The sequence below is a fragment of the Pristiophorus japonicus genome, chromosome 19 (genome assembly GCF_044704955.1).
Source record: "Pristiophorus japonicus isolate sPriJap1 chromosome 19, sPriJap1.hap1, whole genome shotgun sequence".
NCBI classification, from domain to species: domain Eukaryota; kingdom Metazoa; phylum Chordata; class Chondrichthyes; family Pristiophoridae; genus Pristiophorus; species Pristiophorus japonicus.
Window position 1 is genome coordinate 94086986 of NC_091995.1, and position 16859 is coordinate 94103844.

Below are 16859 nucleotides of genomic sequence, written 5' to 3' on the forward strand. Positions count from 1 at the left end.
AATAAAAAATTAAGTCTCTACTCACCAACTGCAGCACCGGGAGCCCCCCCAACAGTGTGCTGGAATAGGCCCCCCCAGTGTCTCTCTCTCTCTCTGTCTCTGTCAGTGTCTCTCTATGTTTCTGACAGCGAGGGGAGGGGGGGAAGGAGGGGGAGAGGAGGGGGTTGGGAGAGGAGGGAAGATGAGGGGGAGGGAGGGAGGAAGGGGAGGGAAGGGAGGGAAGAGGAGTGAGGGAGGGAGGGGGAGAGGAGGGAGAGAGGGAGGGAGGAGAGGAGTGAGGGAGGGAGGAGATAGGAGGGAGGGAGAGAGGGGAGAGGAGGAAGGGAAGTAGAGGAGAGAGGGAGGAGGAGGGGGGAGGAGAGGAAGAGGGGGGAGAGGAGAGGAGGAGGGAGAGGAAAGGAGGGGGGAGGAGAGGGAAGGGGAGGAGAGGATGAGGCTGAACGGGGGGGGGGGGGGAGTGCGGGGAGCGGGAGCTGAACAGGAGGCCTGAGTCCGGTCTTCGCCACCTGGTGAGCCCATTCGGCCAGGGCTAGGGGCTGTGTGCTTCATGCCCCTCCCACACAGCCCTCAGGGGCGAGGAGCTACTGCACATGCGTGAACATTCTAGCGCGCATGTGCAGAGGTCCTGGCACTGTTTTCAGCACCGGGACCTGGCTCCGTCCTCCACGCATTCTGCTGCACTGCGCCAAGGGCCTGGATCGACCGGACGGAGGGGAGAATACCAAGGTAAATAATAGGCGCCCTTTCTGTTCTAAAAAGTCGGCGCACCACACGGAGATGCGCTGTTCTAACCCTGGGGGCAAACTTGGGCCCATTAATAGTAAACGGGTAGTAAGAGGAAGGGAGGGGCCAATTAGGGACCAAAAAGGAGACCTACGCATGGAGACAGAGGGTAGGCTGAGGTACTCAATGAGTATTTTGCACCTGTCTTCACCAAGGAAGAGGATGCTGCCATAGACATAGTGAAGGAGGAAGTAGAGGAGACACTGGATAGGATAAAAATTGATAAAGAGGTATTAGAAAAGCTGGCTGTACTTAAAGATAAATCACCAGGACCAGATGGGATGCATCCTAGAACGCTGAGGGAATTGAGGGCGGAAATCACAGAGGTACTGGCCATAATATTCCAATCCTCCATGGATGCAGGGGTAGTGCCAGAGGACTGGAGAATTGCAAATGTTACACCATTGTTCAAAAAAAGGGTGTAAGGATAAACCCAGCAATTACAGGCCGGTCAGTTTAACCTCGCAGTGGGGAAGCTTTTAGAAACAGTGATCAGGGACAACATTAACAGTCACTTGGATATGGGTGGATTAATTAAAGAAAGCCAGCACGGATTTGTTAAAAGGCAAATCGTGTTTAACCAACTGGATTGAGTTTTTTGATGAGGTAACAGAGAGGGTTGATGAGGTTAATGCGGTTGATGTGGTGGACATGGATTTCCAAAAGGCAATCAACAAGGTGCCACACAATAGGCTTGCAGCAAAGGTGAAGCCCGTGGAATGAAAGGGACGGTGGCAGCATGGATACGGAATTGGGTCAGTGACAGGAAACAGAGAACAGTGGTGAACGGTTGTTTCTCAGACTGGAGGAAGGTATACAGTGGTGTTCCCCTCGGGTCGGTACTGGGAACGCTGCTTTCTGTGATATATATTAATGACCTGGATGTGGATGTACAGGGCACAATTTCAAAACTTGCAGATGACACAAAAAGTTGGAAGTGCAGTGAACAGTGAGAAGGAGAGGGATAGACTTCAGGAAGACACAGACAGGCTGGGGGAATGGGCGGACACGGGGCAGATGAAGTTTAACGCAGAAAAGTGAGAAGTGATACATTTTGGTAGAAAGAATGAGGAGAGGACATAGAAACTAAAGGGTACAATCCTAAAGGGGGTGCATGAACAGAGAGACCTGGGGGTGTATGGGCACAAATCGTTGAAGATTTGGAAAGCAGTTAACAAGGCTTACAGGATCCTGGGCTTCATAAATAGAGGCATAGAGTACAAAAGTGTGGAGGTTATGATGAACCTGTATCAAACACGGGTTCGGCCCCAACTGGAGTATTGTGCCCAATTCTGGGCACCACATTTTAGGAAGGATGTGAAGGCCTTAGAGAGGGTGCAGAGGGAGATTTACGAGAATGGTTCCAGGAACGAGGGACTTTAGTTCCGTGGGGAGACTGGAGAAGCTGGGGTTGTTCTCCTTGGAGCAGAGAAGGTTGAGAGGAGATTTGATGGAGGTGTTCAAAATCATGAGGGGTCCGGACAGAGTAGATCGAGAGAGAAACTGTTCCCATTGGTGGAAGGGTCGGGAACCAGAGGACACAGATTTAAGGCGATTGGCAGAAGAACCAAAGGCGACACAAGATAAAACTTTTACGCAGCAGTGGTTAGGATCTGGAATGCGCTGCCTGAGAGGGTGCTGGAGGCAGACTCAATCGTGGCTTTCAAAAGGGAATTTTAAAAGTATCTGAAGGAAAAAAAAATTGCAGGGCTACGGGGAAAGGGCGGGGGGAGTGGGACTGGCTGAGGTGCTCCTGCAGAGAGCCGGCACGGGTTCGACGGGCCGGATGGCCTCCTTCTGTGCTGTAACCGTTCTGTGATTCCATTCCCTCTGACAACCGCAGTAGTGGCGCCCTCTGCTGCTCACAAGGCATCACGCCATTCTTCCTCTCCCCCTCTGGCACATGCATCATCATCATCATAGGCAGTCCCTCGGAATCGAGGAAGACTTGCTTCCGCTCTAAAAATGAGTTCTCAGGCGGCTGAACAGTCCAATACGAGAGCCACAGACTCTGTCACAGGTGGGACAGACAGTGGTTGAGGGAAGGGGAGGGTGGGACTGGTTTGCCGCACGCTCCATCCGCTGCCTGCGCTTGGTTTCTGCCGCTCTCGGCAACGAGACTCGAGGTGCTCAGCGCCCTCCCAGATGCACTTCCTCCACTTAGGGCGGTCTTTGACCAGGGACTCCCAGGTGTCAGTGGGGATGTTGCGCTTTATCAGGGAGGCTTTGAGGGTGTTCTTGTAACGTTTCCTCTGCCCACTTGGGGCACGCTTGCCGTGAAGGAGTTCCGAGTAGAGCGCTTGTTTTGGGAGTCCCATTCCCTATTCTCCCCTCCCATTCCCCAATTCCCCCTCCCATTCCCTATTCTCCACTCCCATTCCCCAATTCACCCTCCTATTCCCCCTCCCATTCCCAATTCTCCCCTCCCATTCCCTATTCTCCACTCCCATTTCCCAATTCACCCTCCCATTCCCCCTCCCATTCCCAATTCTCCCCTCCCGTTCCCTATTCTCCACTCCCATTTCCCAATTCACCCCTCCCAGACCCTCTGACAATTACAGTACTGGCGCCCTCTGCTGCTCACGACGAGTCACGCCGCCCTTCTGCGTCCCCCTTCTGGCACATGCGCAGCAGCGAACAGGTAACTCGCAACGCATGCGCACTAACCAGCACGCTGCCTGGAAGAGATATGCGCAGTCAACAGCACGGACCAGAGAACGCATGCGCAGTCTCGCCCACCGCCGGCCCGGCTCCCTCGGGCACAGACGCAGTGACCGGGGGGGGGCCATACAACGCATGCGCAGGAGAGGGGGAGGCGAGCGGCCATTTGACGACGACGACGACGACGACAGCGGAGGCGGCTGGAAGAAACGAGAAGGCCGCTTGAGACGGCAGAGTAACCCCCCCCCCCCCCTCCCCTTCTCGGGGACAGATTTATTGTTAAATTTAAAGCTTTCCCCCGCGCACGATGATTATCCCGGTCCGCTGCTTCACCTGCGGCAAGGTGGTGGGCAACAAGTGGGAGGCTTACCTGGGCCTGCTGCAGGCCGAGTACACGGAGGGGTGAGTGACGCCGCGGGCGGGCGGCCGGCGGGGTGCAAAGCGGACCGCGGGCACATACAGGGACAACTTTTGTCCTCTTTCGCCTTTACAGCCAAAAAAAAAAAGGCCTCTTGGCAAATGTGGTGGCGGTCGGTGTGTGATGTAGGAAACCCAGTTGTTGTTGCTGCGCACAGCATCATCCCATACAGGGCGGTATGTTGCCTCGTGTCGCGGAGCGGGTGCAGGACATTCTGAAAAGGGAGGGTGAACAGCCAGTTGTCGTGGGTGCACACTGGTACCAACGACATAGGTTTAAAAAAAAAAGGGATGAGGTCCTACGAGACGAATTTAAGGAGCTAAATTAAAAGGCAGGACCTCAAAAGTAGTAATCTCGGGAATTGCTACCGGTGCCACGTGCTAGTCAGAGTAGGAATCGCAGGATAAGCTCCGATGAATACGTGGCTTGAGCAGTGGTGCAGCAGGGAGGGATTCAGATTCCTGGGGCATTGGAACCGGTTCTGGGGGAGGTGGGACCGGTACAAACCGGACGGTCTGCAGCTGGGCAGGACCGGAACCAATGTCCTAGGGGGAGTGTTTGCTAGTGCTGTTGGGGAGGAGTTAAAACTAATATGGCAGGGGGATGGGAACCAGTGCAGGGAGACAGAGGGAAACAAAATGGAGACAAAAGCAAAAGACAGAAAGGAGTTGAGTAAAAGTGGAGGGCAGAGAAATCCAAGGCAAAAAACAAAAAGGGCCACTGTACAGCAAAATTCTAAAGGGTCAAAGTGTAATAAAATGGCAAGCATGAAAGCTCGGTGCCTCAATGCAAGGTGTATTCAGAACACAGGAGAGGGCTCTGAGCTAGTTAGAGTGGGTGAGAAATTAGATGAACAGGACCCCAAGAAAGAATGCAAAAGGCAGGAGGCAACAGAGTAGCACTGGGGTAAGTGTAAACCACAAGGTGACAGGAAGGGACAATATGTATGAATATAAAGGGGCTGCAGGAGGGGTCAAAACTAAAAATCATGGTTTAAAAACTAGTATTAAAACACTCTACCTAAACGCACATAGCATTTGAAATAAAGTAAATGAGTTGACGGCACAAATCATTACAAATGGGTATGATTTGGTGGCCATTACAGGAACGTGGTTGCAGGGGGTGCCAAGACTGGGAATTAAACATACAGAGGTATCTGACAATTCGGAAAGATAGACAAGAAGGGAAAGGAGGCGGGGTAGCTCTGTTAATAAAGGATGATAGGGCAGTTGTGAGAGATGATATTGGCTCTAATGAACAAAATGTTGAATCATTGTGGGTGGAGATTAGAGATAGTAAGGGGAAAAAGTCACTGGTGGGCGTAGTTTATAGGCCCCCAAATAATAACTTCACGGTGGGGCGGGCAATAATCAAAGGAATAATGGAGGCATGTGAAAAAGGAACGGCAGTAATCATGGGGGATTTTAACCTACATATCGATTGGTCAAATCAAATCGCACGGGGTAGCCTTGAGGAGGAATTCATAGAATGCATACGGGATTGTTTCTTAGAACAGTGTGTTACAGAACCTACAAGGGAGCAAGCTATCTTGGATCTGGTCCTGTGTAATGAGACAGGAATAATAAACGATCTCCTAGTAAAAGATCCTCTCGGAATGAGTGATCACAGTATGGTTGAATTTGTAATACAGATTGAGGGTGAGGAAGTAGTGTCTCAAACGAGCGTACTATGCTTAAACAAAGGGGACTACAGTGGGATGAGGGCAGAGTTGGCTAAAGTAGACTGGAAACACAGACTAAACGGTGGAAAAATTGAGGAACAGTGGAGGACTTTTAAGGAGCTCTTTCATAGTGCTCAACAAAACTATATTCCAGTGAAAAAGAGGGCGGTAAGAGAAGGGATAACCAGCCGTGGATAACCAAGGAAATAAAGGAGAGTATCAAATTAAAAACCAACGTGTATAAGGTGGCCAAGGTTAGTGGGAAACTAGAAGATTGGGAAAATTTTAAGCAACAGAAAAGAATGACTAAGAAAGCAATAAAGAAAGGAAAGATAGATTACGAAAGTAAACTTGCGCAAAACATAAAAACGGATAGTAAAAGCTTTTACCGATATATAAAATGGAAAAGAGTGACTAAAGTAAATGTTGGTCCCTTAGAAGATGAGAAGGGAGATTTAACAATGGGAAACGTGGAAATGGCTGAGACCTTAAACAATTATTTTGCTTCGGTCTTCACAGTGGAAGACACAAAAACTATGCCAAAAATTGCTGTCACGGGAATGTGGGAAGGGAGGACCTTGAGATAATCACTATCACTAGGGGTGTAGTGCTGGATAGGCTAATGGGACTCAAGGTAGACAAGTCCCCTGGTCCGGATGAAATGCATCCCAGGTTATTAAAAGAGATGGCGGAAGTTATAGCAGATGCATTCGTTATAATCTGCCAAAATTCTCTGGACTCTGGGGAGGTACCAGCGGATTGGAAAGCAGCTAATGTAACGCCTCTGTAAAGGCAGATAACTATAGGCCGGTTAGTTTAACATCTGTAGTGGGGAAAATGCTTGAAGCTATCATTAAGGAAGAAATAGCGGGACATCTGGATAGGAATAGTGCAATCAAGCAGACGCAACATGGATTCATGAAGGGGAAATCATGTTTAACTAATTTACTGGAATTCTTTGAGGATATAACGAGCATGGTGGATAGAGGTGCACTGATGGATGTGGTGTATTTAGATTTCCAAAAGGCATTCGATAAGGTGCCACACAAAAGGTTACTGCAGAAGATAAAGGTACGCGGAGTCAGAGTAAATGTATTAGCATGGATAGAGAATTGGCTGACTAACAGAAAGCAAAGAGTCGGGATAAATGGGTCCTTTTCGGGCTGGAAATCGGTGGTTAGTGGTGTGCCACAGGGATAGGTGCTGGGACCACAACTGTTTACAATATACATAGATAACCTGGAAGAGGGGACAGTGTGTAGTGGAACAAAATTTGCAGATGACACAAAGATTAGTGGGAAAGCGGGTTGTGTAGAGGACACAGAGAGGCTGCAAAGAGATTTAGATAGTTTAAGCGAATGGGCTAAGGTTTGGCAGATGGAATACAATGTCGGAAAATGTGAGGTCATCCACCTTGGGAGAAAAAAAACAGTAAAAGGGAATAATATTTGAATGGGGATAAATTACAACATGCTGCGGTGCAGAGGGACCTGGGGGTCCTTTTGCATGAAATCCCAAAAAGTTAGTTTGCAGGTGCAGCAGGTAATCAGGAAGGCGAATGGAATGTTGGCCTTCATTGCGAGAGGGATGGAGTACAAAAGCAGGGAGGTCCTGCTGCAACTGTACAGGGTATTGGTGAGGCCGCACCTGGAGTACTGCGAGCCGTTTTGGTCACCTTACTTAAGGAAGGATATACTAACTTTGGAGGGGGTACAGAGACGATTCACTAGGCTGATTCCGGAGATGAGGGGGTTAACTTATGATGATAGATTGAGTAGACTGAGTCTTTACTCGTTGGAGTTCAGAAGGATGAGGGGTAATCTTATAGAAACATTTAAAATAATGAAAGGGATAGACAAGATGGAGGCAGAGAGGTTGTTTCCACTGGTCGGGGAGACTAGAACTAGGGGGCACAGCCTCAAAATACGGGGGAGCCAATTTAAAACTGAGTTGAGAAGGAATTTCTACTCCCAGAGGGTTGTGAATCTGTGGAATTCTCTGCCCAAGGAAGCAGTTGAGGCTAGCTCATTGAATGTATTCAAGTCACAGATAGATAGATTTTTAACCAATAAGGGAATTAAGGGTTATGGGGAGCGGGCGGGTAAGTGGAGCCGAGTCCACGGCCAGATCAGCCATGATCTTGTTGAGTGGCGGAGCAGGCTCGAGGGGCTAGATGGCCTACTCCTGTTCCTAATTCTTATGTTCTTATACACACAACCAGCAATGTGGCAATGACCCGACAACTAGGGGCTTTAGATTTAAAGTCATTGGTAGTCGGTTTTAAGAAATGGGAGCAGGCCGTACGGCATCTCAAGCATGCTCCGCCATTCAATACGATGGTGGCCGATCCGATCATGGACTCGGCTCCCCATCCGCTCCCCATAACTCCTTATCCCCTTATCGGTTAAGAAACTGGGGGAGCTTTCTTCACCCAGTGGGCTGTGGGGGTCTGGAACTCGCTGCCTGAAAGGGTGGTAAAGGCAGAAACCCTCACCGTAGGTAAAAGTACCTGGATGTGCACTTCAAGCGCCATAACCTACAGGGCTACGGACCGAGAGCTGGAAAGTGGGATTGGGCTGGGTGGCTCTTTTGTCGGCCGACGCGGACACGATGGGCCGAAATGGCCTCCTTCCATGCTGTAAATATCTGTGATTCTATGAAGAAGAAAAAAGGAATTGCATATATATACATATATATATATATAGCGCCTTTTGCCACCACCGGATGTCTCCAAAAGGTTACGGCACGTCAAGTGCACATCCAGGTACTTTTTAAATGTGGTGAGGGTTTCTGCCTCTACCACCCTTTCAGGCAGTGAGTTCCAGACCCACACCACCCTCTGGGTGAAGAAATTTTCCCTCAAATTCCCTCTAAACCTCCTACCAATTACTTTAAATCTATGCTCCCTGGTTGTTGACCCCTCTGCTAAGGGAAACAGATCCTTCCTATCCATTCTATCTCGGCCCCTCATAATTTTATACACCTTAGTAAGGTCTCCCCTCAGCCTCCTCTGTTCCAAAGAAAACAACCCCAGCCTATCCAGTCTTTCCTCAATGCTAAAATTCTCCAGTCCAGTCCAGTCCTCGTAAATCTCCTGCACCCTCTCTAGTCCAATCACATCTTTCTTGTAATGTGGTGACCAGAATTGCACGCGGTACTCCAGCTGTGGCCTAACTAATGTTTAAGCATAACGTCTCTGCTCTTGTATTCTATCCCTCAGCTAATAAAGGCAAGTATGCCATCTTAACCACCTTATCCACCTGGCCTGTTACCTTTAAGGATCTGTGGACTTGCACTCCAAGGTCCCTCTGTTCCTCCACACCGCTGTGTCCTCCCATTTATTGTGAACTCCCTTGCCTTGTTGTTCCTCCCAGTCTGCTGTCGGTCAGCCAAGCAGTGTATTAAGCTGACCGCGGGGAGACTTAGAAGGAACTTTTTTGTTTTTTCTCTTTCGCATTTACTATAAGCGCCTTTTCAGGAGCTTCCCCAAAGTGCTTTATTGCCAATGAAGTGCTGCTTTTGAAATGCGGCTGTTTTGTAACTGGAAACCCAGCAGCCCATTTTTTTTCTATGCACAGCAAGATCCCACACAGACAGCAATGTGGTAATGACCAAAAAGACTTGCATATAATGCCTTTTGCCATCACCGGATAGCTCCCAAAGCGCTTTCCAGGGGAAATGGTATCCCTCTACTCTTTCAACATCTTTAATCATCTTAAACACCTCAATTAGCTCACCCCTTAATCGTCCATACTCCAGGGAATACAAGCCTAGTTTGTGCAACCTGTCCTGATAATTTCACCCTTTAAGATACGAAAAAATGACGGACAGGTAAAAACCAGTTGGTTCATCCCATCGAGTCCGTCCCACACAATCGCGATACCCCGCGCACCATAACATAGACACTCCACCCCACCCCAAACCCTGTGATCCTGTGGGAGAGGCAAAAAAACAGATTTAAAAAAAAACCCAGGCCAATTTGGGTGAAAAAATCTCTGAAATTTCCTCTCCGGCCCATCTCGACGATTGACTAGTCCAGGAGATCACCCTGGCCATTAAACTCCCTCCAGCACCCACCTTCTGCAAGAGGCGATCTCCGCCACAGCCAGAAACAGATCCAGCTCTCGCTCGAAGGAATTCAGTGACTGCATCCACCACATGAAACGGCAGCTTGTTCCAGAGGTGTACTGTTCTCTGGGGATAGACCACCTCCTCGCATCTAACCTCGATCTAGCCCAATACAACTTAGGTTTGTGCCCCCTGGTCCTGCCTAACCTATTTAATTGAAATAAACTGTCAGCTGGAACACTGTCTATTCCCTTCATCATCATCAAAGGCATTCCCTCGTATTGAGGATGACTTGCTTCCATGCCGAAAACTGATGAGTTCACAGGTGTTCCAATGATATTCTGGATCCTGAACTACATCCTGAAGGGTGGAAGATGCCTGTGTGTGGATTTTTTTTAACGTGGGGTGGCCGTTGCACACCAGCCACCACACGGGGCTTGACAGAGTTCGGTCTTGGTCCAGCGGCAAGGGTTAACCAGGACGACTGGAGACCAGCTCTGCTGCACGGACCTAGTGCACTCACATATCACAGTGTGGGCTGGCCCGTGCTGCCCCTGGGCCCTCGCCTCTCCTGGGCCCCGAACTCACGCCTCTCCTGAGGCCTCGATCACGTCCCTCAATCATATCCCCCCTCCCCCCCCCCCCCCCCCCCCCCCCCCCCCCCCAAGTCTAAGGTAAAGAATCCCAACTCTTTTAGCCTATCTTGATAACTAAGATGCTTTAGACTTGGAATTAGTCTGGTGGCCCTCTCCTGCGCCCTTTCCAGAGCCTCAATATCGCCCACCATGTGAGGATGTTGGGTAGGAGGAGCAGGCTCAGGGCCACAGCACTGACCGGTTACTGATTGTGTGTTTGTCGTTCCCCAGCGATGCCCTGGACGCACTGGGCCTGAAACGCTATTGCTGCAGACGGATGCTCCTGTCTCACGTGGACCTGATCGAGAAACTCCTCAACTACGCCCCTCTGGAGAAGTGACGCGCCCTTGGCTAATGGATCAGGGCGCTGGACGGTGTTGGTCAAACCTCTCGCTCTCTCTGGGCTGGCGGCAGGACTCTGCCCGTGGCTCTGAATAACCCGATTGCTGTTTAATCTGTGTTTTTAGGGGTAGGACAAAGAGAACGATTTTCATTTGCAGTCTGTGTCTTGGAAATAAAATGGGGATTTAACGGATTTATCAGAGCCGTGTGTTTTTGTATCGATGCATTGTAAGAAGATAAGAAATAGGAGCAGGAGTAGGCCACTTAGCCCCTCGAGCTTGCTCTGCTAAATTTCTACTGGTAAGTATTCATACAGGGGTAATCTCTGATTTGGATTGCTATATGAATACTTGTATTTATATAGCGCCTTTAACGTAGTGAAACGTCCCCAGCCGCTTCACACAAATATTATGAGATTTAAAAATTTGACACCGAGCTGCATAAGTAGAAATTAGCGCATGTGGCCAAAAGCTTGGTCAAAGAGGTATGTTTTAAGAAGTGCCTTGAAGGAGGAGAGGGAGGCGGAGAGATTTAGGCAGGGAGTTCCAGAGCTTGGGGCCGAGGCAACGGAAGACGTGGCCACCAATAGCTGGTCAATTATAATCGTATGCTTATGAGGGCAGAATTAACATAAGAACATAAGAATTAGGAACAGGAGTAGGCCATCTAGCCCCCCGAGCCTGCTCAGCCATTCAACAAGATCATGGCTGATCTGGCCGTGGACTCAGCTCCACTTACCCGCCCGCTCCCCGTAACCCTTAATTCCCTTATTGCTTAAAAATCCATCTATCCATCTATCTGTGACTTGAATACATTCAATGAGCTAGTCTCAACTGCTTCCTTGGGCAGAGAATTCCACAGATTCACAACCCTCTGGGAGAAGAAATTCCTTCTCAACTCGGTTTTAAATTAGCTCCCCTGTATTTTGAGGCTGTGCCCCCTAGTTCTAGTCTCCCCGACCAGTGGAAACAACCTCTCTGCCTCTATCTTGTCTATCCCTTTCATTATTTTAAATGTTTCTATAAGATCCCCACTCATCCTTCTGAACTCCCAACGAGTAAAGACCCAGTCTACTCAATCTATCATTATAAGGTAACCCCCTCATCTCCGGAATCAGAGGAACGCAGACATCTCGGGGAGATGGGGGGTCTGAAGGAGATTACAGAGATGGGGGGGGGGGGTGGGTGGCTGAAGGAGATTAGAGATAGGGAGGGGGGCAAGGCCATGGAGGTATTTGAAAATAAGGATGAGAATTTTAAAATTGAGGCATCGCTTAACCGGGAGACAATGTGGGTTAGCGAGCACAGGGGTGATGGGTGAGCGGGACTTGGTGTGAGTTAATACCTTACTGGATCCCTTGAGTTTTGCTGGTCAGAGAACCTGGAAATAACCATATTGTGATAAGCTCATAGTTTACGGGCACATGAGGCCTTTTGGGCCAGAGCTCGCTGTTAATCCAGAGCTATCTGCTCTAACCCCACTTCTCTGTATTTTTATAATCTTCCTTCACAAATACTTATCCCAGTTCACCTTTAAATGTTGGCATTGTGAGCATTGCACGGAATCCCTCCGAGTGAAATTGTGAATGGAGATCGAGTTCTGCTGAACATGCCCCATCTGCAGTGTCCCCCCTCGGGGAGAGAGAGAGAGAATTGTATGCAACGTGTCTGTTCTCAGGGTGACTTCCAACCAACACTTTGCAAACAGAGCAAGGTCATTCAGACACCAGTGAATGTACTCTCCTGACAGCTTAACCTTGCGGCTTGTCGGGGGTATTCCCTGTTGTCCTGGTCAATGTTCCTCCCCAACCATCTAAACACTCGCTCAGCCACAGCTGGAGTACTGCGTGCAGTTCTGGTCACATTACAGGAAAGATGTGATTGCACTGGAGAGGGTACAAAGGAGATTTACGAGGTTGTTGTCTGGACTGGAGAATTTTAGCTATGAGGACGGATTGGATAGGCTGGATTTGGTTTCCTTGGAACAGAGGAAGCTGAGGGAGACCTCATTGAGGTGTATAAAATTATGAGGGGCCTGGATAGAGTGGATAGGAAGGACCTATTGCCCTTAGCAGAGGGGTCAACAACTAGGGGGCATAGATTTAAAGTAATTGGGGGGAGGATTTGAGGGGAAATTTCTTCACCCAGAGGGTGGTGGGGGTCTGGAACTCACTGCCTGAAAGGGTGGTAGAGGCAGAAACCCTCACCACATTTAAAAAGTACTTGAATGCGCACCTGAAGTGCCATAACCTACAGGGCTATGGACCGAGAGCTGGAAAGTGGGATTAGGCTGGATAGCTCTTTGTCGGCCGGCGCGGACACGATGGGCTGAAATGGCCTCCTTCTGTGCCGTAAGTTTCTATGATCGCTGCTAAAGCAGCGCAAGTGGTTATCATTTCGCTGTTCTTTGTGTGATCTTGCTGGTGCAGAGTGACTGCCACCTTTGCTCACACCAGTCACAATTCATTGTGTGCAGGTTAAAACTTTGTGGATTCAGCTTTCTTCCCCATGTCCTTTCTCCAGTAATAAACCTTGCATACGTCATTGGATCTCTCTGGTCCCGTACCCTCGGGACCTGACTGGTGCCGGAACAGAGAATTTTCCGAACTTATGGGAGGTCACGCTTACTGCTACCTGTTGACAGTGCGCCGGCTCCTGTGTGTGTGTGCGTGCACGTGCTGGCAGCCTGTGGGCGGCTCCCTCAGCCAATTGCCGAACACAGACTGATACAGCTGCTCCAGCCAATCGCCGAACACACTGACTGACAGCCGCTCCAGCTAATTGAAACTTTAAAAAAATAAACCGCCTCTCCCTCAGGCCTAGCTAATGCCGAACCGTGGATGTTTCTGCACCAGCGAGGTCCAACCTGTACCAACGCTTTAATTTTAACTAATTTTCTACGATGAATGCTGCAAAAAATTTAGGGCGAAGCCCCTGCTATTTCTACAACTCTCACTGTTTGGCGGTGTCGACACACACCGCATTAATGTGAATACCAGCTCTCCCATGTGTGCAGGGTGTAAGAAGTCTTTAAACCTAAAGAAATTGTGAATTATAAAATAAATAATGATGTTATAAAAGAAGTACTTGTGCCAGCTCAGCAGACACAGAGAGCTAAGGTCACAGTAAGACAAGACAGAATAACAGGCCTTCAAGGCCCAGTTATGGCGATAAGGGATTTAAGCAAGGAGCCTTAAAGATAAACAAGTTGTCTCATGAAAGGGCAACAAGACATTCAGACCGAGATAAGGAGGAAAATGATCTCCTAGGTACTCTCCCTTGTGATTGGACTATAGGATGGGTCAAAGATGGTTGACACCAGATTTCCACCAGCCCATCGAAATAAAGTATAAAAATGGGTGACCAAGAGGGAAAAACGAGACAGCTTGGGGGTGAAGGCTTCCTCGGGGTGGATGAATACTGGCTCAGACCCAACATCTTGTTCCAGTCAATTATGGGGGGGGGGGGGCATAGGTTTAAAGTGGTTGGTGGAAAGATTTGAGGGGACGTTTCTTCACGAAGAGGGTGGTGGGGGTGTGGAACTCACTGCCTGAAAGGGTGGTAGAGGCAGAAACCCTGACCACATTTAAAAGGTGCTTGGATAGGCACCTGAAGAGCCGTACCCTGCAGAGTTATGGACCTAGAGCTGGTTGGTAAGTGGGATTCGACTGAATAACCTCTTGTTGGCTGGCACAGATACGATGTTAAGTACTGCAGGGAATGTAATACGGCCAGTGATCTCCTGGACTAGTTTCAATCGCCTGGATGGGTCGGAGAGGAATTTCCCCAGATTTCCCCCCCCCCCAATTGGCCTGGGTTTTTAATCTTTTTTTATCGCATGGATCCGGGTGGGGTGGAGTGTAGAATGTTGTGATACACGGGGTATCGCAGTTGTGTGGAGCGGGCTGGTTGGGCCGGATACTCTTTACCTTTCCGCCGTTGTTCATAGGTTTATATGTAACCTTCAGGGCTACTGACCGAGGGCCGTGCGGGTCTTTGTCGGCCAGCACGGACATGATGGACCGAAATGGCCTCAGTCCGCGCTGTAAATTTCTATGTTTTTAAGTTTAGCCTCTGAGGTTATTAACCAGCATGGATCCACCTAACAGCTGGAGGGGCAGACCAGAAGTGAGTGTTGCTGCAGAGATCCGCTGACCCAAGACTTCCACGCTGTCTCATCGGGCACCTGTCTGTCCGTGGCATTCCACTTCGGGACTTGTAGATCACTCCCTACTGTCACGGGTTGTACGTCTATTTTACTTACCTTAACTGCATGTAGTATATGATTATGCTTTGAAATTGTCGTTCTTTAATAAAACATTGTAAAACTCCAAGACTCTTTGGGTATCTGTGTGTGACCTGTGATCCTAATCTTGTGCCTGGTAGTGGATGCACTTGCCGAATAAAAAATGCTTCTAATTCATGCCTGGTTTAAAGCTGAATGTACCTTGGGGTCTTCGTCTGGTCACTCCACGGATGATGTGGCTCTCTTGAGCACTAACTGGCACACCAGCTTCCATCACCGATCTGTGCAGTTCAAGTTTTGGAAATGTAGCCAAGATTAACTTCTGTTCTGCAGCACGTTTAAATAAAAGTTCTTGAGTTTTTGTTTGAGAGCGTGATGCCTGAATGGTTCAACGTGCATATATTTCACAGAAAGCCTTGCAATTCCAATGCACCATTCAGGACATCCCAATCACTTTACAGCCAATGAAGTGTGATCACTGATGTAATATAGGAAACACGGCACCTACTTGCGCACAGCAAGCTCCCACAAACAGCAATACGATGTTGATTGAGGGATAAATATTGGCCAGCACACCGGGGATAACTCGGGACAGGTCGTTGGTTTAACGTCTCATCCGAAAGATGGTACCTCCGATAGTGCTCCCTCAGTACTGCACTTAAGTGTCAACCTCAATTTTTGTGCTCAAGTCTTGGGTTGTGGTTCAAGCCCCGCAGACAGAGCAGCTCAAACAGCAAGACTTTTTTTTAATTCATTCCTGGGATGTGGGCGTCGCTGGCCAGGCCGGCATTTATTGCCCATCCCTAATTGCCCCTTGAGAAGGTGGTGGTGAGCCGCCTTCTTGAACCGCTGCAGTCCGTGTGGTGAAGGTGCTCCCACAGTGCTGTTAGGGAGGGGGTTCCAGGATTGTGACCCAGCGACAGCCAGTATACTCCAAGTCGGGATGGTGTGTGACTTGGAGAGGAACGTGGAGGTGGTGGTGTTCCCACGTGCTTGCTGCCCTTGTAATTCTAGGTGGTAGAGGTCACGGGTTTGGGAGTGGGAGTTGCTGCAGTGCATCTTGTAGATGGTGCACACTGCAGCCAGGGGGCGCCAGTGTTGTTGGAGCTGCACTCATCCAGGCAAGTGGAGAGTATTCCATCACACTCCTGACTTGTGCCTTGTAGACGTGGAAAGGTTTTGGGGAGTCAGGAGGTGAGACACTCACCGTAGAGCTGCTGACCCACTCCTGTTGCCACAGTATTTACGTGGCTGATCTAGTTAAGTTTCTGATCAATGGTGACCCAGGATGTTAGTTTTTTTTTAAATTGTCCACCACCACTCACAACTGGATATGGCAGGTCTGATCTGTTGATTGTGGGATAGCTTAGCTGTTTATAGCATGCTACTTCCCCAGGTTGGAACCTCATTTTTAGCTTGGTGCTACTCCTGGCATGCTCTTCTGCACTCCTCATTGAACCAGGGTTGGTGTCTTGGCTTAATAGTAATGGTGTAGTGAGGGATATGCCAGGCCATGAGGTTATAGATTGTGGTGGAATACAAATCTGCTGATGGCCCACAGCGCTTATGGATGGAATTTTGAGCTGCTAGATCTGTCCTGAATATATCCCATTTAGCACGGTGGTAGTGCCACACATCACGATGGAGGATGTCTTCGCCTCCACAATGAATGTGCGGTGATCACTGCTACCAATGCTGTCATGGACAGATGCACCTGCAACAGGTAGATTGGTGAGGACGAGGTCAAGTAGGGTTTTCCCCTCGTGTTGGTGTTCTCACCCCCTGCTGCAGGGACTCAGCCAGTAATGGTGCTACCGAGCCACTCTGGCTGGGGGACTTCAATGTCCATCACCAAAAGTGCTCTTGCTACCCTCAGTGCTTCTTCCAAGTGGTGCTCAACATGGAGGACTATGGGTTCATCAGCTGAGGAAGGGTGGTAGGTGGTAATCCGGTTTCTTTACCGGTGCTTGACCTCAAGCCATGAGACTTGATGGGATCCAGAGTCAATGTTAACAATGAATCAACA

At 49.2% G+C, this 16859-nt stretch overlaps 1 protein-coding gene across 1 annotated transcript; it reads left to right on the forward strand.

Annotated features, from left to right (window-relative positions):
- The first annotated feature begins 3570 nt into the window (after positions 1-3570).
- On the forward strand, positions 3571-10781 carry polr2l (RNA polymerase II, I and III subunit L). The gene is made up of 2 exons (XM_070861843.1): positions 3571-3846; positions 10478-10781. Exons 1-2 carry the CDS (start codon positions 3752-3754, stop codon positions 10584-10586), a joined length of 204 nt encoding a protein of 67 aa, XP_070717944.1. The 5' UTR covers positions 3571-3751; the 3' UTR covers positions 10587-10781.
- Positions 10782-16859: the final 6078 nt, after the last annotated feature.